The sequence below is a fragment of the Budorcas taxicolor genome, chromosome 20 (genome assembly GCF_023091745.1).
Source record: "Budorcas taxicolor isolate Tak-1 chromosome 20, Takin1.1, whole genome shotgun sequence".
NCBI classification, from domain to species: Eukaryota; Metazoa; Chordata; class Mammalia; order Artiodactyla; family Bovidae; genus Budorcas; species Budorcas taxicolor.
This window is the reverse complement of record NC_068929.1, coordinates 10,433,461-10,457,137: the sequence shown is the minus strand read 5'-3', so window position 1 is coordinate 10,457,137 and position 23,677 is coordinate 10,433,461. Positions and strand designations below refer to the sequence as shown.

General features: G+C 42.3%; 2 protein-coding genes across 4 annotated transcripts in view; one reads left to right on the top strand and one right to left on the bottom strand.

Moving 5' to 3' along the window:
* Positions 1 to 9,478, top strand: part of HEXB (hexosaminidase subunit beta) — a 32,060-nt gene extending 22,582 nt beyond the window's left edge. The window contains exons 7-14 of the mRNA XM_052659347.1: positions 1,324 to 1,453; positions 3,121 to 3,301; positions 3,918 to 4,004; positions 6,269 to 6,341; positions 7,146 to 7,320; positions 8,681 to 8,771; positions 8,916 to 9,020; positions 9,317 to 9,478. Coding sequence (XP_052515307.1) covers positions 1,324 to 1,453; positions 3,121 to 3,301; positions 3,918 to 4,004; positions 6,269 to 6,341; positions 7,146 to 7,320; positions 8,681 to 8,771; positions 8,916 to 9,020; positions 9,317 to 9,377 — 903 coding nt within the window. The 3' untranslated portion in view covers positions 9,378 to 9,478. The remainder of the gene's footprint in view (positions 1 to 1,323; positions 1,454 to 3,120; positions 3,302 to 3,917; positions 4,005 to 6,268; positions 6,342 to 7,145; positions 7,321 to 8,680; positions 8,772 to 8,915; positions 9,021 to 9,316) is intronic.
* The window catches only part of GFM2 (GTP dependent ribosome recycling factor mitochondrial 2), a 50,731-nt gene continuing 36,511 nt past the window's right edge, over positions 9,458 to 23,677 (bottom strand). For 2 of the 3 annotated variants that reach the window (XM_052659344.1, XM_052659345.1), the window contains 4 exons: positions 19,595 to 19,774; positions 18,239 to 18,354; positions 10,378 to 10,560; positions 9,458 to 9,930 (listed from right to left, as the gene is read on the bottom strand). In XM_052659344.1, the coding sequence (XP_052515304.1) occupies positions 9,802 to 9,930; positions 10,378 to 10,560; positions 18,239 to 18,354; positions 19,595 to 19,774 (608 nt within the window). In that variant the 3' untranslated portion in view covers positions 9,458 to 9,801. Of the gene's footprint in view, positions 9,931 to 10,377; positions 10,561 to 18,238; positions 18,355 to 19,594; positions 19,775 to 23,677 lie in introns of those variants that run through there. The other variant, XM_052659346.1, reaches the window with a different exon arrangement.

Here is a 23,677-nt window from a genome sequence, read left to right as displayed (position 1 = left end):
CAGCAAGAGAAGCTGCATGCCTCAGAGCTGTAGTTATGAAGGGGCAGATCCAAGACCCTGAATCAGTCCTCTGGTCACAATTCCAAAGCTTTCCTTAAAGTTTTGATGTGGTTTGGATTGAAAGCCTAGCAGCACTCCTGTTGTTGTTTGCTTTTAATATGGAAAGCTCCAAACATATACAGAAGTAGGATTTAATGAATTCCTACCTCCTCATCGCTCAGCTTCAATAAAGTAATGGCCAATCCTACAACACCTATATCCCCTCCACCATTATTTTGAAGGTAATCTCAGACATCATCTCTTATTGGTAAAAAGGCCTGTTTAAAAATAACTCCTTATCACAGCTACAAAATTAGCAATAATCCAGATAGCCAGTCATTATTCCTGTATGCCCAAGTGCCTTTTTCTTTAAAAAAAATTGTTTTATTTGCAGTGGGATGCAAATAAACTCCATACATTGTGGTCAGTTAATATTTCTGTTCTCTTTAGATCTATGGGTGCCCATCCCTGACCATGTCTTTTTATTTTTCTTTTATTATTTTCATTGAGGAAACGAAACTCAGTTTGTCGTATAGTTTTCCACAATCTGGGTTTTGTTGATTGCCTTTCCAGTGTCAATATGTTCTTTTGTCCCCTGTATTTACTATAAACTTAGATTAGGTCTTGATTCAGATTGGATGTTGGGATTGGGGAAGACAAGACTACTTTTTAAGGAGTTGAGCATTTATTTATATTTATATATTTATACCTTGAGAGATGTGCCATAGTAACACTTTTAATGGACCTTTATTTACCACTGATACTGACTTCTAATTTTTCAAGAACATAAAACAGGACCAAAGGTAATCTTTAATTAAAAAGAAAAAAATCGGCATCTCAAGGGGAATTTTTACTGCTGGCAGTAATTAAAGTGATCCTGAACGCCAACAGCTATGTTTTGTAATAATGTGTGAATTTTGATTCTAAAACTGACAAGGGCATTATATTCAGAATTTTCACTTTGGAGTAGAACCTTTTATTTCTGTTCTGTCATATAGTCACATGAGGTTGAAATAGCGTGATGGTAGACATTGCTAAAACAAGATGCTGGTTCTGTCAATAGATAGTTCTGTCAATAAATCTGGAATTAACCCAAAGTGTGGTGAGAGCTTACTGATAAGATACAGTAAACAGATAATTTAAATGAGTCATCCAACATCACGTAAGACGTTAATACTTCATGATACCTGAAAAGTCTGCTGGAAGATACCAAAGTACAAACCATGAGCTCCAGAACCATGAGCAGCTCATACATTTTAATTTTAATAAATGTGACTTTTGCAGGGAAGCTATTCTTTGTCTCATGTTTATACACCAAACGATGTCCGTACAGTGATTGAATATGCCCGATTCCGAGGGATTCGCGTCCTGCCAGAATTTGATAGCCCTGGACATACGGCATCTTGGGGAAAAGGTAAGGAGTGTGTTTTTTGAGTTGCTAAAAGTGAACACGTGTGCTCCTGCATCTCATGACTTGGTGTTTGCTTATTTTGTTCTTACTTGTGATTTGCACAAAGGTAGCACTATTGATGGTTGTAATTCAATAACTACTATGCGTCTACTGTGAGCAGGTCACTGCATCTAGGCATTGCCTAAAGTATAAACACAAGGGATAAAAGGAAACAAGAAATGATTACAAGTTGAATGTGAAAAGTGAGTTAAACAGTTACATGAATGAGGTAACACCTAAAATGTTCTTGACACATCAAAGAATATATTCATGTTTCTGGTAGAAGGAATAACAGGAAAGGCATTTAGCTGCAGGACAGTGCATGAGAATTGCCATGCCCTTCTCCAGGGGATCTTCCCAACCCCAGATTGAACCCATGTCTCCTGCATTGTAGGCGAATTCTTTACCTTCTGAGCCACCAGGAAAGCCCATGAATACTGGAGTGGGTAGCCTGTCTCCAGTGGGTAGTACTGGAGAAGGGTCTCCAGCGGATCTTTCCAACTCAAGAATCAAACCGGGGTCTCCCGCATTGCCGGTGGATTCTTCACTGCTGAGTGCTTAAGAACTGCTTCTGGAGCTAGACTGCCTGGGATTTGAGTCCTGCTTCTGGCACTTATGGGCTTCCCTGGTGGCTGAGATGGTAAAGAATCTGCCTGCAATGCAGGAGGCCCAGGTTTTATCCCTGGGAGGTGAAGATCCCTTGAAGAAGGGCATGGCAACCCACTTCAGTATTTTTGCCTGGAGAATTCTGTGGACAGAGGAGCCTGGCAGTCTACGGTCCATGGCTAGCAAAGAGTCTGACACAAATGAGTGTCACCTTCACTTTTTATTTTCTCGCATTTATAAACCGAGTGACCCTGGGCAAGTTATAGAACATCTCATTCTCAGACTTCCCATCTCTAAAACTTGGGGGCTGACTGAGTCCAGCAGGAGAGGGATGAGAGACTTGGTGGGATGGTGACTGGCTTACCAGAATGTGACAATTGGGAAGCTACAGAAGGAATTGGGGGAGAGAATTTGGTTTCTGTTAGGTTGTATTTATTTATTTGGGCCGCGCTGGGTCTTGTGCCGCGCAGGCTCTCCTCTGGTTGCAGCGAGCGGGGGCTGCTCTCTGGTTGTGGCAGGGGGGCTCGGAAGTTGTGGCGCATGGGCTTAGTTGCTCCACGTGTGGGATCTTCCCAGACCAGGGATCGAACCTGTGTCTCCTGCACTGGCAGGCAGATTCTCTATATCTGACTCACCGAGGAAGTCCTGTTGGATTATATTTGAAGTGAAGCTAATTGTGTTCAGCAGGGAATTTGAAATATGGATTGAAACTTGAGAAAAAAGACTGGGGCAAGCTGAAGATTTGGGAGCCCTTAATATTTGAGATAGTATCTGAAATGTGTAAAATCTCAGAGAGGCTGATGGAAACGGAAGCAAAGCGGCACAGGGGCAGTATCCAGGAATTAGTTCTCCCTTTTCTTATCTGAAGAAATTACCAAAGCAACTCTGAGTAAACACGCTTATCTTTTTTCTGTATAAAATCTCTTTACTGTCTTCAACGAAATAAAGTAGTATAATCATCTGCAAAGCCTTGTCTTTGTGCCTTAACGTCTGCTTTAGGAAAGATTCTCCGTGTTTCCTTCCAGGCCAGAAAGACATCCTGACTCCATGTTATCACGCAAGCGAGCCATCTGGGACTTTCGGACCTATAAACCCTATATTGAATTCAACTTACAGCTTCCTGTCTAAACTTTTCAAAGAAATTAGTACTGTGTTTCCAGATGAATTCATTCATCTGGGAGGAGATGAAGTAGATTTTAATTGTTGGTATGAAAATCTGTTAACTGCTCCCCTCCTCTGCTTTTCTAAAACCTGTTATCTTTGAAGTGGGTGTAGAGGTGTCCCTGGAAAAAGGGAAGACTTGGGGGAACATCTCTGTGAGGTGTTAACCTCGGACCACAACTCCTAAGACGGTGAATTGTTTACAGAATTCACACACTGATGCTATTAACAGAAGCCTGTAGGAAGGAGAATTAAGATGCAGAAGAAAATGGGAATTTAAAAAAACACTAAATAGAGAACAAGAATAGCTTTAGTGAAGAGGATAATGATTCAGTGGGAGAGATTTTTCTAGTGAAAGTCTTCTGAGCAAATAGCCTTAGATGGAAGAAAGACATGGGAGCTTAGGGAAAGCCATTTTTACAGGATATCAGCTTCTAAAAAAATTAATTGCAGTGGGAAGTTAAGATAACTCATAATTAAATTTTATACTTATTTTTTAGGCATAATTAGGCTTATTTTAGGCATAATTGGGCTTATTTTGCTCTTTACAAACTTTAATACTAATTTCCATCTGTATAAATGATGTTGGGGCTATCTGTTGCTTTAAAAGATTGGGCATATTGAACTTTAAATGAAATTTTAATCACTGTTTTTGTTTAAGGGAGTCCAATCCAGCAGTCCTGAATTTCATGATGAACAAAGGCTTTGGCAGAAATTTTAAGAAACTACAATCTTTCTATATGCAGATGTAAGTTATTGAAAGCCTACTTGTTTTTATTTCATCAGTGTCTTTTGTAAAAGTTTAAGCTTTTAGGAGATCCAGCCAGTCCATCCTAAAGGAAATCAGTCCTGAATACTCACTGGAAGGACTGATGCTGAAGCTGAAACTCCAATACTTTGGCCACCTGATGTGAAGAACTGACTCATTTGAAAAGACCCTGATGCTGGGAAAGATTGAGGGCAGGAGGAGAAGGGGGCGATAGAGGGTGAGATGGTTGGATAGCATCACCGGCTCGATGGACGTGAGTTTGAGTACTCTGGGAGTTAGTGATGGACAGGGAAACCTGGTCGGCTGCAGTCCATGGGGTCGCAAAGAGTCGGACACGACAGTGATTGACCTGAAGCTCTTATTTGGTACTATTTTATTTTCTCATTTTCTCTCCATTCCTTTTCAAAGTGTACATGTTATAATCTTTGTTACACAAAGTACAGATGAAAAATCATAAGGGAGGGTGCAGTACCCACTATTCTCTTTAAATCGATAACATGGTGACTCCAATCCTTTTGGTGACTGTTGAGACGTAGGGTGGTAAGTTATCTGCTCTGTGAACTCAGCTGAAAACCCAGGCTACCCTGCGAAGGCTTCGTCACCGTCTAGCTCCTGGAATTCATTTTGTCAACTCCAGCATTGCTTTTACTCTATACCTGTGCTGTCTGGTATGGCAGCCACAGCCACATGTGGCTGTTTGTATTTAAAGTATACTTAAAAAAGTTAAAAATTCAGTTCCTCAGTCACATTCGCCACATTTCACGTGTTCAGGAGCCAACAGCTAGATGAGACTAGTGCTTCCATACTGGAAAGTGCATATATAGAGCATTCCCTTCCCTGAAGATAGAGCTACTCGACAGTGCTGCCCTATGGTGAAGAGTAGGAAGCGTATTTTGTGAAGAGCCAGACAGTAAGTGTTGGTGACCTCATGGGGCACATGTGGTTTCATGGGTTTCCCTGATGGCTCAGCAGTGAAGAATCTGCTTGCAGTGCATGAGATGCGGGTTTGATCCCTGGGTTGGGAAGATCCCCTGGAAGAGGAAATGATAACCTACTCGAATATTCTTGCCTAGAAAATCCCATGGACAGGGCTACAGTCCATGGGGTCGCAAAGAGTTGGACACGACTGAGCATGCATGCATATGGCTGCATACTTTTAAAATTTTTTTTAAAGCGTGCTTTACCATGGGGTCGCAAAGAGTCAGATATGACTGAGTGACTTCAGTTCACTTTACCAATGTAAAAAGGGGCTTCCTTTGGGGCTCAGCTGGTAAAGAATCCACCAGCAATGCGGGAGACCTGGGTTTGATCCCTGGGTTGGGAAGATCCCCTGGAGAAGGGAGAGCCTACCCACTCTAACATTCTGGACTGGAGAATTCTGGCCTGTTGAAAAGAGTTGGACACGACTGAACAGCTTTCACTTTACAAATATAAACACCATTCTCAGCTCATGAGCCACACAAACACATTCTGCAGGGTAGTTTGCCAACCCCTGCATTGAGCAGGCCCAGGTTCTAGCCTTTTCCTATTTAGCTATTCCTATTTTGCATGATGCAGTCTGATTTCTTTTTTCTTGATTTTTTTATCCTGCATAACACCCATTGTCTGAATGTCAGGAGGTAATCTGTGAATTGATTGTCAGCACTGCTGGAAGTTAATTAGGTGCTGTCACAGGAGAGTTTCTGGTTTCCTTTATTCTAAGGTACTCGATGAGATTAACCAAGATCGATGTTTGTACACTTATGAACTGCCACATCTTCCTGTCTTGGGGGCATGCTTAGCTGATTCATTTGGCAAACGACTGTAGAACCCTTCTTCAGTTGTGTCAGGTTCTGAGCCATGTGCTAGAAAGAAGGAACGACAGGGGCCACCACCCAACTTTAGCTTTTTCTGCTATAAAGTTGAGCGGTACTGAAAGGCTCCTCAGGTGGTGCTAGTGGTAAGGAACCTGCCTGCCAATGCAGGAGACACACGAGACATGGGGTCAACTTCTGGGTTAGGAAGATCCCCTGGAGGAGGGCATGGCAACCCACTCCAGTATTCTGGCCTGGAGAACCCCATGGACACAGGACCTGGTGGGCTACAGTCCATGGGGTCACGACAGTGGGACACCGAAGCGGCTTCACACGCACATACTGAAAGGCGTGTGCCAGTGTTGCAGTCTTTGGTATAAAATGTGCATTCTTTACACACATTGCTAAGTTTGTGATCTGAAATAACTTTGTAATTTTTTTCAATGGTAGGGTTTTGGATATGATCTCAGCCATGAAGAAGAGATCCATAGTCTGGCAAGAGGTTTATGATGATGAAGGCAAGGTGAGAGGTTACTAATACTGCGTGTGGTTCTGATAATATGAGACTTAATACTCTAACACCTTGGATGGAAGAACCCTAAGCTCTCTCTGTAATGTTGGGGGAGGTCAGCATACCTTTCCGTTTACACTGCTGGTAGACAGGAGCCGCACACCGACACCAGTGACGATGGCATTTATCTGATTTCTTCCATTTACTTCATCCCTCAGTGCGGCCTGCTTCTCATCTCTCCCATCTTCCCTTCTCCCTCTCTATCTCATTCTTAGTAACAAATTGAGGTACTTTGAAAAATGTTCCTTTTTTCAGAAGGGCAGAACAACAGATAAGAATGAGTCTTTATTGCTGTTAAGGTAACCTTCGTTTTAAGTATCACTGTCAAGTACACTTTTTATTTTAAGGCATTTCTCTCTGACATAATCAGAATTCTTTATTTTCCTTTGGGGCAACTGAAAATTTGAAAGTCCAGCTACTTGTATTATCTTTCCAGAAGGGTTAATGGCATCCTGGAAGTTCCAAAGTAAGTAAAATAGTGTGGTAGAAGTGGGACTAAAGATTTAATTCATTACCTATGTGGTACTGTATATAGACAAAAGTTAAAAAGTTAAACATTAAGATTTGATGCAATGCCTAAGTCCTTATTACAAATAGCATTAGATATTACCTCAAAAAGGAAAGGGCAAAGAAGAAAATGTTGCTTTGTCAAGGATCTTAAAGACTTAGTTATTAGCTACAATGCCTTAGACTTTTAATTTCATCTGCTGTAGCTGGGAGACCTAATAATACATATTTCATTTGTAACTTTAATAGCTTATACCAGGCACAGTAGTTCAAGTGTGGAAAATGGACGACTTCTATAACAAACTAGGGAACATTACAGCAGCTGGCTTCCCTGTGATCATTTCTGCTCCTTGGTACTTAGACACAATCCATTATGGGCAAGACTGGAGACAGTACTACTCTGCGGAGCCTCTTAACTTTGCGGGTAAGTGAAGCAACCACCATTACTTGACATGTTAGGTTGTACAAACCCTCCCCTCCCTCCAGGGAATCTTTATCTAGGTACCACCTACTATCCTCCCTTTTATGTTTGATCCTTGATTTTCCTTGTGTATAATCCAACAGACTGAACTCAGTATCATTTTAAATTTTGTGAAAGAAACCACATTCTTTCCTAAATGAAAGAACTTCTAAAGTTAAGATTCCCTTACACTGATAAGACTTGTCACTAGGCATTCAAAGAGGCCTGACTGCAGGAGCCTTGTCTCTCCTCTGAGCTTCCTCTGCAATGTAAGGCACCTAAGTAGGGATGGCGTCCTGTTCGGTGGCTTCCGGGTTCTGGGGAGGAGGCGTCCTTGGGGGTGGGCATGGCTGAGTGGTGGGGCTCTAGGCTCTCAAACCCCTTAAGAACAGTTCTGCTTTGTCCAGTTTTGTATACTAGACTTTAATATACAATTTCCTTTGAGGAAAAGTGTTCTGGTGTTTAAAAAGTTTCAAAACTGTAGGTCTGTCAGGAACTGTTTCTCTAAAAAGTCATAATTACTGTAGATACCTAGTCTCTTTGACATCAAAAGACAGGTATTGAAGGCAGGAGTGGTGCTCACTAGTCCACCTTGCATTCCTTGGCACACTGTTCACAGGCAACCAGGGGAAGTGCTTCTGGTGTCCAAATAAGTTTGCAGAAAACCAAAATAAAATGGTCTCTTTACTGCTGGCCTGCTACATTAGTTGACACATGCTAACAAATGCTCTGTGAACCACGGGGTCAGTTGCGGCAATAAAGCTTGCCACCATTTTTTGTGCTGCAGCTGTGAACTTCTCCCAAGGTCCTCCTGACTCCCATAGAGAAGCCTTGCCCCAGGCTAACACCAGAAACCAGCGCCACCTCTGTGTGTGAGCCTCAGGTTCAGTTCAGTTCAGTTCAGTTCAGTTGCTCAGTCGTGTCCGACTCTTTGTGACCCCATGAATCGCAGCACACGAGGCCTACCTATCCATCACCAACTCCCAGAGTTCACTCAGACTCAATCCATCGAGTCAGTGATGCCATCCAGCCATCTCATCCTCTGTCGTCCTCTTCTCGTCCTGCCCCTAATCCCTCCCAGCATCAGAGTCTTTTCCAATGAGTCAACTCTTCACATGAGGTGGCCAAAGTACTGGAGTTTCAGCTTTAGCATCATTCCTTCCAGAGAACACCCAGGACTGATCTCCTTTAGAATGGACTGGCTGGATCTCCTTGCAGTCCAAGGGACTCTCAAGAGTCTTCTCCAACACCACAGTTCAAAAGCATCAATTCTTTGGCGCTCAGCCTTGCAACCACCTAACTCACACCACTGACTGTAATCTAGGTACTCCGGAACAGAAACAGCTTGTCATCGGTGGAGAAGCCTGCATATGGGGAGAGTATGTGGATGCAACTAACCTTACTCCAAGATTATGGTATGGCACCTCCGGGAGGACGTGTGGACTAAGGGGCCTGAGCTTAAGCGGGAAAGCACTAGAAACTTGCCCAAGTGTGTGGTTTGCTTCTTGAAGAAAACATGAATTTAAATTGCCTTGGGGGATGTGTGGTTTAAATTTTAGGCCTCGGGCGAGTGCTGTTGGTGAGAGACTCTGGAGTCACCAAGATGTCACAGACCTAGAGGATGCCTACAGGAGACTAACAAGACACCGCTGCAGAATGGTCGGGTAAGACACATTTATTTGTCAGGCTAGGATACTGTTAAGTACAGGGTGATTTTTTACCTGATTTAGTGTTAGCTAGCTTATTGGGATTTTTTTCTTTCTTATTTTGCTATAAATGGAAATGTATGTGACCTAACAGGTAGTGATCTAATTAGGAAAAATTGGCAACTGTTTCTCCATGAATTATGAATCTCTCTTTAGTAGTTTGTGGTATGGTTTAGTGATTCTGATTTGAGCTAAGTTTCTTAAGACAGACATGAATTAATCTAAAACATCTTTTGTTTATACTTTTCCTACAGACGAGGAATAGCTGCACAGCCTCTCTTTACTGGATATTGTGAGCATGAGGGCAGAATGTAAAAACGAGCTGGAACAGAAGAAAGATATCGGAAGAGCCCACAGTCACCCATACTACAATCAACCTGATTTTAAAAATCATGTTCTTGAATAAAATATCTTTTTATTGATTGAACCTCCATCTTATTATACATTAGAAGGCTGACATCTTTCTTGTGAGAGAAGTGTAACATCAACCAACCGAAAACCTTGTGATATCTATCACTCAGTGTATTCCAAAAGATCGAATCTTAACTACCAACAGTAATAATTTACTAGATACACACACAGTACAGCTCAGGTACATTAACCGTCAACATCAAAGCACGTTTCTCATACTATAAAGCAGAATGAGCAGCACCAGTGCCACCGTCTGTTCAAGTTCTCTTTTAAATTGTTCTTACTGAAAACAAAGTAGGTAGGTGCTCCTGAGTTTCCCTCCAAGGACTTAGGACAGGCCATGTCTCTGGCTGAGCAGCGTACTTTGATCTTGAGGATTCATGGCTTGATAATTAGACAGCTCTAAGGCAAAAGTAGCTGAGCCTGATGTTAATGTTCGAAGCACAGTTGAATAACCCTAATCAAAATAATTTAAGTTAGTTATCTCTGCAAAGTTAAGCCTCAGATCTCTCCCTGCACATCTTTTGACCATTATCAGGAAAAATTTGGTAAGTACTGTGGAGGACAGAACCAGGAGCAGGGGGTCCGCTTCAGAAGCATTCCCCAGTCCCAACATTTGGTAAAGACTGCTGGCACTCGGATGCCTGTCCCAGAGCAGGAGAAGCTGGCGGGGACAAGAATGACACGAAGAACTGGCTGAGAGCCAGCAACAGTGGAAGTAAATAAGTGCTTGGGATGGAAAAACGGTCATGGAGGCTGATGACACATTTTGGTAGAGCACACCTCAAACTTTGTGGAGGACTGGAAAGCCCTCCCCCACACATCCACACCCGTGCAGATAGAACCCCTGGGGTTTCTCCAGAAATTCATGTAAAATATGTAGATTTAGTTACAGAGTACCTACCATGGTTTCTGCTAAGGGAACAAATCCAATAACAACTTTGTTGTCTTGGCGAGACTGGATTTCCTGAATGTTCCCTCTTCTCTGTGCCAGGTCTGCTAGGACAGGGCTGAGATAGTCTCTGCTCACCGTCACCTCAAGACTCATCAGGGGCTCCAAAATTTGCTTATCCGCTTTCTTCAGAGCCTAAAGAAATTAAAGGATGTTAACTCCTCTTCCTTAGACTGCAGATCAGACTTCTGTTATGAAGGGAAGATTCATAAAAACTTAAATACTCTTAAGCACAGAGCCTCCGGCAAAAAGACAAGCCTGCCTTAACACTCTATAAGAAGTCCAGAACTTCAACATTCGCTCGTCCATGCGTGCCATCAGGGCACCTGAGACCTCACGCATGTGCTTCAGGAGGACGCTTGCGAAAGCTGATTGTGCGGAGCATCTGTGAACATGTGCCCAGAGACATGGAGAAAGAAAATGGTTCTCCCCTCTCAAAGACATATTTCCTTCATACATCTCCTCTTTTATTTTTGAAACCGATAGTTACAGTGCATGCTACAAGTCAGGGCAATCAAGGAGGGAAATAAAGGAGAGAGCTAAAAACATACTAAGCAGAAACATATTCTCAGTGTAAAAGAAACAGAATTCTATACAGAATTTCAGATTTCAAAGAAGAACAAGCACATACAGAAACTGAAAAAAGCTAAAACAGCAGCAGGCAAATAGGAAGTGGACAAAAACTGGGGACGCAGCAGAGTAATAAAGACATCTTGGGGTCCTGGTCAGATTGTCTGTATCGCATCATTCCATCAGCCAAACTGGTAGGATTCAGAGGGTGTTTGCAAGCACTGTAACTACTGATGGGTTTGCTTTAAAAAGGTAACCTACTCCTCTGGCCTACCAGAATTAAAACAATTTCCCATATATTCTAAGCCTGTTGGTTGTCAGGTGGGATGTAATAATCTTGGATTTAGCAGTGGAAACCAGATCAAAGAGCAAGGGCTCTGGAATGTGGCCTCTCCTTTATCTGGCTCTGGCTGATCATCCTCTCCCTGCTCACCAGCCCCCACTCACTCAGGCCTGGACGGTACCATGGCGCCTATTGTCCAGTAATGCTCTGTGCCTCGGACGCTTCTGTTCCCCACACTTCAGCACCTCTGCCTTCCCCTCTCCCTGCTACCTTCACAATCATGAAAAATGGGCAGACCGTAAAAACATCAGTATATTCTCGTTATCATAAAAATTTCTGAAAACCATAGTGCACTTATATTTAGTAAAAGCATAATTTCAGTTCTTTGCAGCTGATTAAGCCTTTAAAATCACTATCAACTGAAATGACTCAACTGGAGAAAAAGTATCTAATCCTTGAATGAAAACATTACTAAAAAATAACAACAGTCCCCACAAACAACTAAATAGATCCTATGTATTGCAATTCTTACCCAAAGCTTTGTGCCGCTTCTGTGTAGCTTTTCGAATAACAATGGAGTGGGGAAAGACTAAAAATTAAGAGGAATAATGCCATATCTGAGGAAAGGACAGAGTTGTATGTGACCGAACAGGAGGTATTGTGCTCGTGGGTCTGTCCTTAGTCCTCTTGTCACAGTCTTTGCCTTGCCTTGGGAACAACTGCCTAGTTACAGAGCGTCAAAGCCTCCTCAAAGCTGCACTCGAGTCACAGCCTTTGGGTGCTCCTTGTAATCACTGGCCTGCTCTGGGATGATGTCTGAGTATCTTGCAGCAACCCAACACGGCCCAAACTCATCTCATTATTTCCTTTTCCAAACACTTGCCTGCTCTTTCCTCTTTCTGTTGATGGCGTCACTAGTCTTCAGTTTACCTGGACACGCATCTTTGATTTCCTTTTTCCCCAATGTAAGCTGTAAGATTTCTATTCCTATTGCTGATATTCTAGCCCAGATCTAGTCTATTCCCTGTCTGAGGCTCTCCATACTCCAGTCCCTCCTACATTCTAATGATTATGCTGCTCTCTTCAAAATGTTTAAATCATTTACCACAGTTCTCAAAACAAATCTCAAATTCCTCACTGTAGTTTCTTACAGGTTTCCCCACAGTCGGACTTTATTTTACTTTTCCAACCCTAATTTCAACACCTTCCTGCCTTCTTTAATCTTCCCATATCTGGAATGCTGCCACTGTACCCATAGCCTCCAAAACACCACAGGCCAACAAATTAAGGAAACTGTAAAAGCCCCTGTGTCCTTGTCTTTTGAAGTAAAATGCTGACTCAAGAGTTAATGATTGGGAAATGTGAAGATGGAGAAACAAGGATAGCTGTTGGGCTAGGGAACTGGTAACAGTTTAGACTATAATTCTGTCACAAAGCAGAATTACCAAACTCACAGCTCCCTTAAAGATATAACGGCCTGACTCACATTCCCAAACTGTTTTTATAGGAAGCAGACCCCCTCCTGATGAAAACTGCCAACCACAAGAACATAGACCATGGACTGGTTGAAACAGCCTGTTCCTGAAACACTATAGTGGGTCACAGTCTTGAGGTCATTGGATCACAATGGCCCCCTTTGCCTAGCAAAGCAATAAAAGCTACTCTTTCCTGTTTCACCGAAAACTCTTGTCTCCACGTTTCTATTCATCACCTGTGAACAGAGGCTGAATTTCAGCAACATTAACTTCTTTCCAATGTTGACTAAAAACATGCCAAGTTAAGTTTCATCTGAGGCAAAATGAATACTACAGCCTGCGAGACAGCACTTCAGATAGCTCTGAGAGACTGCTCCAAAGAGGCAGTGGGGGAAGATCAATATATAAGATTTTGATGAAGGGGAATTCAGTACAATTAAGCACTCATTTTACAAAGGGTTTTCTGCTCTCCAAGAGGATCTGAGGTCCTCAGAAAGGGATTTAGTGCTTTTCTAGGTAATAGGAGATGAAAGGACTGGAATCATGAAATCAGTTCCTAAAAACATCCAGCTATCTGAAGACCTGTCCCACCAGACTCCTGGAGGAAAGAGTGCCTCACTCCACCCTGAACTCCCTCAGAGGGTGCTGAAGGTCAGTGGCTGCAGCAGCACGGGGCTCAGTCTCTGTAGAGGCCGATGGTGAATGCCCTCGTTCAGTGGTTGGCAATGCTCTTGGCAGGTGCCAGTTAGTAGCTGACAGCAAGAACCAAGCTCCTATTTCCCACTCCTCAGCTTTTGTGAATCTTATGCCATTCTATCCAATATTTTGACTGTTTGGCTATATTTAATTTCCTTCTAAATCATAAGCTCGTTTAGGTCAAGAAAAGCATATGCATCTTACTGTGCTCCCTCGGCTCCCAGTGCACCATGACCACAGCATAGATGGCTCAGTAACTATATGCTGCTAAGTCGCTTCAGTCGTGTCCGACTCTGTGCGACCCCAGAGACGGCAGCCTGCCAGGCTCCCCTGTCCCTGGGATTCTCCAGGCACGAACACTGGAGTGGGTTGCCATTTCCTTCTCCACAGTAACTATATGAAGCATCATTAACTTCTCATCAGCAGAGGCAAGGAGTTTCCCCACCAGATGAAGTTTCACAAGTGTCAGAGTACTTCCATTAGTAGTATTTAAAGTAATGAATTAAAACTAAAGATTAAGTGCAGGCCTCATAAAGTTAATTCTTATTCTCTACTATGGTCTTAATAGAAGGTTAACCAAGGGGTATTAGATTCTGAAGGACTGGCCAAAATACTGGGGCTTGAGGTTAACTTAGAAGCACTGTATCATCTTTCAGATTATGGTTATTTCAATAGTAGAACTGAAGTCAGGTGGAACTCTAAGAATTATTGGAAGGTAAATGTTTTCAACAATTTCATCATGACCACTTTACAGGCACTATTTCTAACTATATGTTCCAGAAAACAATATTTAAATAATTATTTTTGAAAATGTAGGTGAGTGTTTTTTAAATTGAAAACTCTTAAGAAGTATGAATTTGAACTCACAGGAAAAAGTCATTAAAGTTCAGCCTTCCTAAGTCAGGGACCTAGGATATTTAAATTAACTTTGTAATTATGGATTCAAATAAGACTAGAAAACCAGGTCTCAAACACAGTCCAAAATATTAGAAACTGGTCATAAAAGCAAGTGTTTTAATGGGCATTAGTCACCTACAAAACTAGAGTATTCCCACACTGAGAAGAATGCATGGAATCAGCATTCAACACACGAACGTCCTGGCGGGTGACCCCATGGACTGCAGAACACCAGGCTTCCCTGTCCATCACCAACTCCTGGAGCAGGCTCACACTCATGTCCATCTAGTCAGTGATGCCATCCAACCTTCACATCCTCTGTTGTCCCCTTCTCCTCCTGCCTTCAATCTTTCCCAGCATCAGGGTCTTTTCCAATGAGTCAGCCCTTTGCATCAGGCGGCCAAAGTACTGGAGCTTCAGCACCAGTTCTTCCAATGAATATTCAGAACTGATTTCCTTTAGAATTGACTGGTTTGATCTCCTTCAGTCCAAGGGAATCTCAAGAGTCTTCTCCAATACCACAGTTCAAAAGCATCAATTCTTCGGCGCTCAGGTTTTAGAGTCCAACTCTCACATCCATACATAACTACTGGAAAAACAATAGCTTTGACTAGATGGACCTTTGTCAGCAAAGTAATTTTTCTGCTTTTAAATATGCTGTCTAGGTTGGTCATAGCTTTTCTTCCAAGGAATAAGTGCGTCTTTTAATTTCATGGCTGCAATCACCATCTGCAGTGATTTTGGAGCCCCCCAAAATAAAATCTCTTACTGTTTTCATTGTTTCCCCATCTATTTGCCATAAAGTGATGGACTGGATGCCATGATCTTAGATTTTTGAATACTGAGTTTTAAGACAGCTTTTTCACTCTCCACTTTCACTTTCATCAAGAGCCTCTTTAGTTCCTCTCTCCTTCTGCCATAACGGTGCTGTAAACTACATATCTGAGGTTATTCGTATTTCTCTGGGCAATCTTGATTCCAGCTTGTGCTTCATCTAGCCCGGCATTCTGCATGATGTACTCTGCATAGGAGTTAGATAAGCAGAGTGACAACATACAGCCTTGATGCACTCCTTTCCCAATTTGGAACCAGTCTGTTTTTCCATGTCCAGTTCTAACTGTTGCTTCTTGACCTGCATACAGAATTCTTAGGAGGCAGGTAAGGTGGTCTGGTATTCCCAACTCTTTAAGAATTTTTCAGTTTGTTGTGATCCACACAGTCAAAGGCTTTGGTGTAGTCAATAAAGCAGGATATGTTTTTCTGGAACTCTCTTGCTTTTTCGATGGTCCAACAGATGTTGGCAATTTCATCTCTGGTTCCTCTGCCTTTTCTACATCCAGCTTGAACATCTGGACGTTCTCAGTTTACGTACTGTTGAAGCCTGGCTTGGAGAATTTTGAGCATTACTTTGCTAGCATGTGAGATGAGTGCAACTGTGTGATAGTTTGAATATTCTTTAGCATTAAAATGAAAACTGACCTTTTCCAGTCCTATGGCCACTGCTGAGTTTTCCAAATTTGCTGACATATTGACTGCCGCACTTTCACAGCATCATCTTTTAGGATGTGAAATAGCTCAACTGGAAATCCATCACCTCCACTAGCTCAAGGGCATATCCCCAGGCAACCAGAAGAGGAGACTGCTTTATGCTCTGAGAAGGAAATTCACTTATCTGATCTGTAATTCAACAAGACTTATCTGATTTTGGTGATCCTTGATTAATCTTAGTAGAATAAATATGAACTCCAATACTGGAACCAATATTAGACCTTCAGTGTCCTTTAGATTATAGTCCATTTTGGACAGAGCTGACCCCAGAAGTGTCTCTTACTCAAAGCTACCAGACTGCCTCTATGGCCGTGTATCTGGTATAGGAAAAGCAGCATGCACGCTCAGTCGCTTCAGTCATGTCCGACTCATTGCAACCCTATGGACTGTAGCCCACCAGGCTTTGTCCATGGGATTTCCCAGGCAGGAACACTAGAATGAATTGCCATTTCCTTCTCCCCTCCAAGGTATCTTCCTACCCAGGGACTGAACCTGCGTCTCTTACGTCTCCGTCATTGACAGGCAGGTTCTTTACACCAGTGCTACCTGGGAAGGCAGGAAAAGGAGAGATGCCACTAAAACAACTTGCCTCTTTGGCAGAATCAGAGGATGTTTAGTAACTATCTGTGTCGAATACCAATATTCTAGATCCTATTTTGAATAAAACTCCAGTGATTAAGAAATCAAAGACTCTTCAGGATTAGAAACTCTTGATTATAGGGTTCAGAATGCAAGAACACAAGGTCAGGCACTGGGAGTACAGCTGTCTGCAGGTTAGTGGTGCAGGGCTGTCCAGAGAGTACCTTAAAGCAAAAAGGATTCAGTTCAGTTCGGTCCCTCAGTCATGTCCAACTCTTTGTGACTCCATGGACTGCAGCATGCCAGGCGCCCCTGTCCATCACCAACTCCCAGAGTGCTCAAACTCATGTTCGTTGAGTCAGTGATGCCATCCAACCATCTCATCCTCTGTTGTCCCCTTTTCCTCCTGCCTTCAATCTTTCCCAGCATCAGGGTCTTTTCCAATGAGTCAGTTCTTCAAATCAGGTGGTCAAAGTATTGGAGCTTCAGCTTCAGCATCAGTCCTTCCAATGAATACTCAGGACTGACTTCCTTTAGGGTGGACTGGTTGGATCTCCTTGCAGTCCAAGGGACTCTCAAGAGTCTTCTCCAACACCACAGCTCAAAAGCATCAATTCTTTGGCCCTCAGCTTTCTTTAGAGTCCAACTCTCACATCCATACATGACCACTGGAAAAACCATAGCTTTTGACTAGATGGACCTTTGTTGGCAAAGCAAGGTCTCTGCTTTTTAATATGCTGTCTAGGTTGGTCATAGCTTTCCTTCTAAAGATCAATCGTCTTTAAATTTTCTAGCTGCAGTCACCATCTGCAGGGATTTTAGGGCCCAAGAAAATAAAGTCTCTCACTGCTTCCATTGTTTCCCCATCTATTTGCTATAAAGTGATGAGACCGGATGCCATGGTCTTAGTTTTTTGAATGTTGAGTTTTAAGCCAACTTTTTCACTCTCTTTCACTTTCATCTAAAGGCTCTTTAGTTCCTCTTCACTTTCTGCCATAAGCTTGGTGTCATCTGCGTATCTGAGGTTGTTGATATTTCTCCCAGCAATCTTGATTCCAGCTTGTGCTTCTTCCAGCCTGGCATTTAGCATGATGTACTCTGCATATAAGTTAAATAAGCAGGGTGACAATATACAGCCTTGACGTACTCCTTTCCCATTTTGGAACCAGTCTGTTGTTTCATGTCCAGTTCTAACTGTTGATCTGAATATAGATTTCTCAGGAGGCAGGTAAGGTGGTCTGGTATTCCCAACTCTTTTAGAATTTTCCATAGTTTGCTGTGATCTACACAGTCAAAGGCTTTGGTGCAGTCAATAAAGCAGATGTTTTTCTGGACTCTCTTGCTTTTTGATGATCCAACAGATGCTCGCAATTTGATCTCTGGTTCCTCTGCCTTTTCTAAAACCAGCTTGAACAACTGGAGGTTCTCAGTTCACATACTATTGAAGCCTTGCTTGGAGAATTTTGAGCATTACTTTGCTAGTACAAGAGATGAGTGCAATTGTGTGATAATTTGAACATTCTTTGGCATTGCCTTTCTTTGGGATTGGAATGAAAACTGACCTTTTCCAGTCCTGTGGCCACTGCTGAGTTTTCCAGATTTGCTGGCATATTGAGTGCAGCACTTTAACAGGAAGCACTGTTACAGCAGCTTCTCCAATCAGGAAGCTTCCATAAGCCTCTTATTTTTATCCCTTAGAGGGCAGGTTAACGAAATGAAAACCACAATCACAATTACAGCAAAAAGGATTAGGATACGTCCATACCTTTTGTAGGCATCTTGAGACACAGGCAGAAATCATAGTTGTGGAGGTACCGGGATGAATTACCAAAGAATGTAAAGTAACTGCTACATCTTGAACTGGGGATCCAAGCAATGGTCCTAGGTAAGGGGGAAAACTATATTAGGACTGTATTGTATTCAGTGAGGGGTAACTGAAATGTGTAGAGAGGCAGAGAACTCCCAGTGTCCTGCAAGTAAAGAGCTTTGAAGCGATCACATTGTTCTAAATAATAAATAAAAGGCAACAACTCTTACTGGATTGACTGGACAGGGGAGGACAAAGGGCAAACCACTGTCCCTAAGACTGGAGAGAGAGGTCAGTGCAGGGAGTTGCACTGAACTGTAATTGTTAAACTGTTTGAGGCTCAGAGTGGTCCAGTCAGAGTTAAACACTCCAGGAGGACCCAGTCTTGGTGGGGGGAGGGGCAGAATTTTGTGATCTCAAGTAGGTTCTCACAGTAAATATTAGAGATTCATGAGGGTGGTAGTGGAGAGGAATTCTTTCTGAAATACTCCAAGGCATTCTATTCTTAAGGTTGGCCCTCAGAGGAAACTAGTGTATCAGAGCCAAACCCGAAGGGGTATCAGAGCCTAGATGACTTGAGGGAAGCACCCAATTCCAGTCTACTCCAGCCCTCGTGTCCCACCTATGGGGGATGAAAGGACTGAGAAACAGCTGTGCAGCTCAGAGGTCAAGGGCACCGGCTAAGACCCAATCTTCGGGGTACAGACACTCCCCCTCACCCTCACCTCACCACCACAGTACTAAAGGCCAGTTTAGAGCAGTCCCTTTTACCCAGTGTATCCTATCTGGCTATCAGGAAAAATGCTGAAGGGCAAAGAGCACAATCTGAACACAGAGAGCAAGCATCAGAACCAGACATGGCAGGAATACTGAATGATCACACTGAGAATATAAACTTTGATTAACATGCTAAGGGCTGTAACAGACAAAGTAAAGGGCACTAAGAATAGATGATCATGATAGCAGAGGGACAGAAGTCCTAAGAAACAACAGAAAGAAATGCCTCAGATCAAAAACACTGTAACAGAAAGGAAGAAGACCACTGACGCGCTCAGATGGGACACGGCTGAGGAAAGTCTGAGTTAGAAGATGTATCAGAAGAAACCTCCAAAACTGAAAAGCAAAGTGAACAGAAGACTGAAAAAAACAGAACAGAACATGCAATACTGTGGGACAACCACAGGGTATGACATACGCATGATGGAGAGAAACAGGGAGAAAACACCCCCAAAGTTAGAAAGGAAGAATGAAATAACTTGTTATCAGAAGGGGTTGAAAGTGAGACTCGTGCTTACTCTGATCTGACTACCTCACCTTGGAGGCACGCACGGTGAACGCCATCTTCAAAGGCCTCTCGGGAGGCCTGCGAGAGGTCTCCGGCAACACTTGCTGCATACTCGATAACGGGCAGAAGAGATGCTGTTTCCACGGGTTTTGCTTCCAGTTCTACCGTCACAAGATGCCGTTTGTCTCCTAAAGTTCTATCTAAGGTATCTGTAAACAAATTGAATATAGTACCTCAGAGATCTGTTCTGGAAAGGTGTCAAGGTGCCACAACTGGCAAAATCAAGTCCAGCAAGTTGATTACAGTCAACAAGTTCAAGGTCTCATGGAAGATAAAGTGGAAGAGAATACCAATAAAGACACTAAGCACAGTATAAAAATGGCAGAGTAAATAGTTCTATCAAGAAAGCGTAGATTCTGTGTTTATCAACGTTAAACACCTGCTCTCAATCACCTATTAATAGTGCTTCAGTGTTAGGGTGTGTTAAGGCAGATGAACACACAAGTTCTGACATGCAGATCATACATTTAAACATTTATGTGACCGAAATTCTTTTAAGCACAAAATTTTTACTTAAAACACTTATTGAGTACAATAGGTTATCTAATGAAAATTAAAAGGTTTTTAACCTTGACAACAAAGTTAAATTTCATACTGTTCAAGCAATATATTATTTATTTAATGTTTATGATTTCTTCCCTCCAAAAATACTGATCTATTTGTTAAAATGAAAATGGTATCCTTCATTTGTCAACAAGCAACTGTGGCCAGTGAAACTGAGTGGGGCCCTGTGGGGCTCTCTGGCATGGAGGCCCTTTTGTCCCCCATTTCTTGTAGGCAAGACTCCAGCCTCTATGACCTTCCCTGAGTTCCACAGGGCAGATTTGGAACTGTTGCTTATCAAGGGAGAAGCAGTCAAGAAACCACTTGTTCAGTTCAGTTGCTCAGTCACGTCCGACTCTGCGACCCCATGAACCACAGCACTCCAGGCCTCCCTGTGCATCACCAACTCCCAGAGTCCACCCAAACCCATGTCCATCGAGGTGGTGATGCCATCCAGCCATCTCATCCTCCGTCGTCCCCTTCTTCTCCCGCTCTCAATCTTTCCCAGCATCAGGGTCTTTTCAAATGAGTCAGCTCTTCGCATCAGGTGGCCAAAATATTGGCGTTTCAGCTTCAACATCAGTCCTTCCAATGAACACCCAGGACTAATACCTACTGATACCTACTAGAGGAACTGCTGAGAACTAAGGTCTACACATAGCCAACTTCATAACAAAGTTGACAAACTGTTTTCTTGCCAATCTTGTTGGTGTTAAGGGCATCTCATCTTTTAACTCGCATGACCCTAATCACTGAGAATCTTTTAATACGTTCATGGGCCTTCGGCCTCTTTTGTGAAATGTCTGTTCAACCTTTTTTGCTCACTTTTCTACTTCATTGGTTGCCATGTTTTTAGTGATTTTTGGATTCTAATCTGTCAGTTTTATATGAGGCAAATATCTTCTCTCAGTGTACCTTTTTGCTTTCACTATATTCTAATACCTTCTTAATTTCAATAACATCAAATTTACCAATCTTTTAGTTCATAGTTTCAGCCTTACCTGGTTAAGTTCTCCTATACTGTCTTCCAAAAATTTGAAAGTTTAAAAGCTTTCATAAAGCATTGGGGTTTTCTTTCTTTCCTCTTTTGCATGCATTAGCATTTATTCTCTTTATTCTTCTGTCCTCAAAGGGAGACTTTCCAACTCTCTCCTCTTATTTAGGCTTTTAAATTCAACTGGAATTGAGGTTTAGATACAGTATGTGGGAGGAATCGAAATCTTTTCCCATGTGAATAGTTTGTCCAGGCCCATTTATTGAAATTCAGTCTGCCCTTTCCCACTGAGCTTCAATATCACTCTGTGAAAGGTGCATTTTCAAATAGATATGTGTGTTTCTAAGCTCTCTGGTTTGTTTCCCCAGTATATTTGTCTGTTCCTAGCTTGATCAACTGATCAGTATCATAATGACTGCTTTTATAATAAGTACTAAAGTCTGCTACACTTCTTTGGGTAGAACTGGCACCCTCATGCTATTCAGTCCTCTTATCTATGAACAGTACGGTTCTTATCTATAGTCTTCTTTCATTCTCTTTTTCAAAAAATGTATTTGGCTGCACCAGGTCTTAGTTGCGGCATGCACAACCTTTAGCTGTGGCATGTGAACTCTCAGCTGTGGTACGTGGGATCTATTAATAGTTCCCAGCCCAGGGATCAGAGTCCCGGCCCCAGGCATTAAGGAGCACAATCTTAGCCCCTGGACCACCAGGGAAGTCTCATGAATAGTATGGTTTCCCACTGAACTTCGGTCTTCTTTAATGCCTGTACATTTTGATGATTTTCTAGATGTACACAAATGTAACCTGTGCCTCAACAGCATGTGATCACTGGTGGTCTGACTGTTTAGTCAAGGTGTGGTCTGACAGCTGCAGCATCTGGTTACTAGCTTTTCACTTTATAACTAATAAGCAATTTAGAAGGAGACACTTGAAGGCTATGCAAATATGTTATTTAACAACATACACAATATTAACTATTTGCAAAATGATGATTTTCTATTCCAACCCTCCTCCTCAACATCTAACGGTCAGCACTTGGCATTTCAGTGTAAGGAAAAGCAGTCTCTTCTTGTTGATCTATTATCGGTATGGCCTCATGAATTCTAGCTTTCTGTCAATGGCTTAATTATTGTTCTTAGCTGTTCTAGAGCTCAAATTAACCCACAGTTAGCCAGTGTAGCCTCTTCAGGTTGGTTCCTATGTCCTTATGACACAACCCCATCAGTTTTTTGAACATTTCCTTTCTTTTCCAGATAACATTCCATTGCTTATTTTTGAAAGTTTCCTATTTCTTACTAATACTTTTTAATCCCCTTTCTTATTTCTTCAAAAACAATATTTTATATACTCTGTACTTGGTAATTCCGGTATCAGAAGCCTTTACTGGTCTGCCTGTGAGGTTTATTGTTTCTATTGCTTTCTTTTTGCTCACTGTGCCTTTTCTCAAAGCTTTATTATTTTAAAACTTAAAAAAAAATTGTGCATTCATTTTACTTTGTGGGATCTTTGAGGCCTGGATTGAGGGTACATTTACCTGAAGATCCCAATGTTTGCTTTCTCAAGGCTCCTTGGTCTATCACCAACCAAGAGGACTTCACACTAAGTTCTTCTTGGCTTGGAGTTTTATAGATTATACTGGTTCTATGAACTTAGGCTGAAAATGCCTATGGTTACAAATCCTCAGAAATTCTGCCCCTTTGTCAAAAGCCAGTCAGATAAGTTTCCTTGTCACCTTCTTTTATGGAGAAGACTTTCCATATTGTTTCCATGAGAATGTGGCTCTCAAGCAGCAAGTTAACTATGACCACAGATTTCTCCAGAATAGCTAGTGGCTTAGGTGCTGAGTTATTTTCCAAGATTCCTGTTCCACCTTCCTTTCTTTAACCTCTGGAAGTTTCCATCATATTCTAACCAGACATTAATTTGAGACAGGTTATTTATATTTTCCAAGCATCTTGTTTTTCCAAATATAAAGTCCAGAAAGAGAAATCATCATGTCATTTGTCAGCATGCACCTAATCCTGCTTAATTTTTCAAGTTTCAATGAAAAGTAATCACCTGGCCTATTTACAAACTGCTGAAGTGATTAAAAGACGCTTACTCCTTGGAAGAAAAGTTATGACCAACCTAGACAGCATATTCAAAAGCAGAGACGTTACTTTGCCACCTAAGGTCCGTCTAGTCAAGGCTATGGTTTTTCCAGTAGCCATGTATGGATGTGAGAGTTGGACTGTGAAGAAGGCTGAGCACCGAAGAATTGATGCTTTTGAACTGTGGTGTTAGAGAAGACTCTCGAGAGTCCCTTGGACTGCAAGGAGATCCAACCAGTCCATTCTGAAGGAGATCAACCCTGGGGTTTCTTTGGAAGGAATGATGCTAAAGCTGAAACTCCAGTACTTTGGCCACCTCATACGAAGAGTTGACTCATTGGAAAAGACTCTGATGCTGGGAGGGATTGGGGGCCGGAGGAGACGGGGACAACCGAGGATGAGATGGCTGGATGGCATCACTG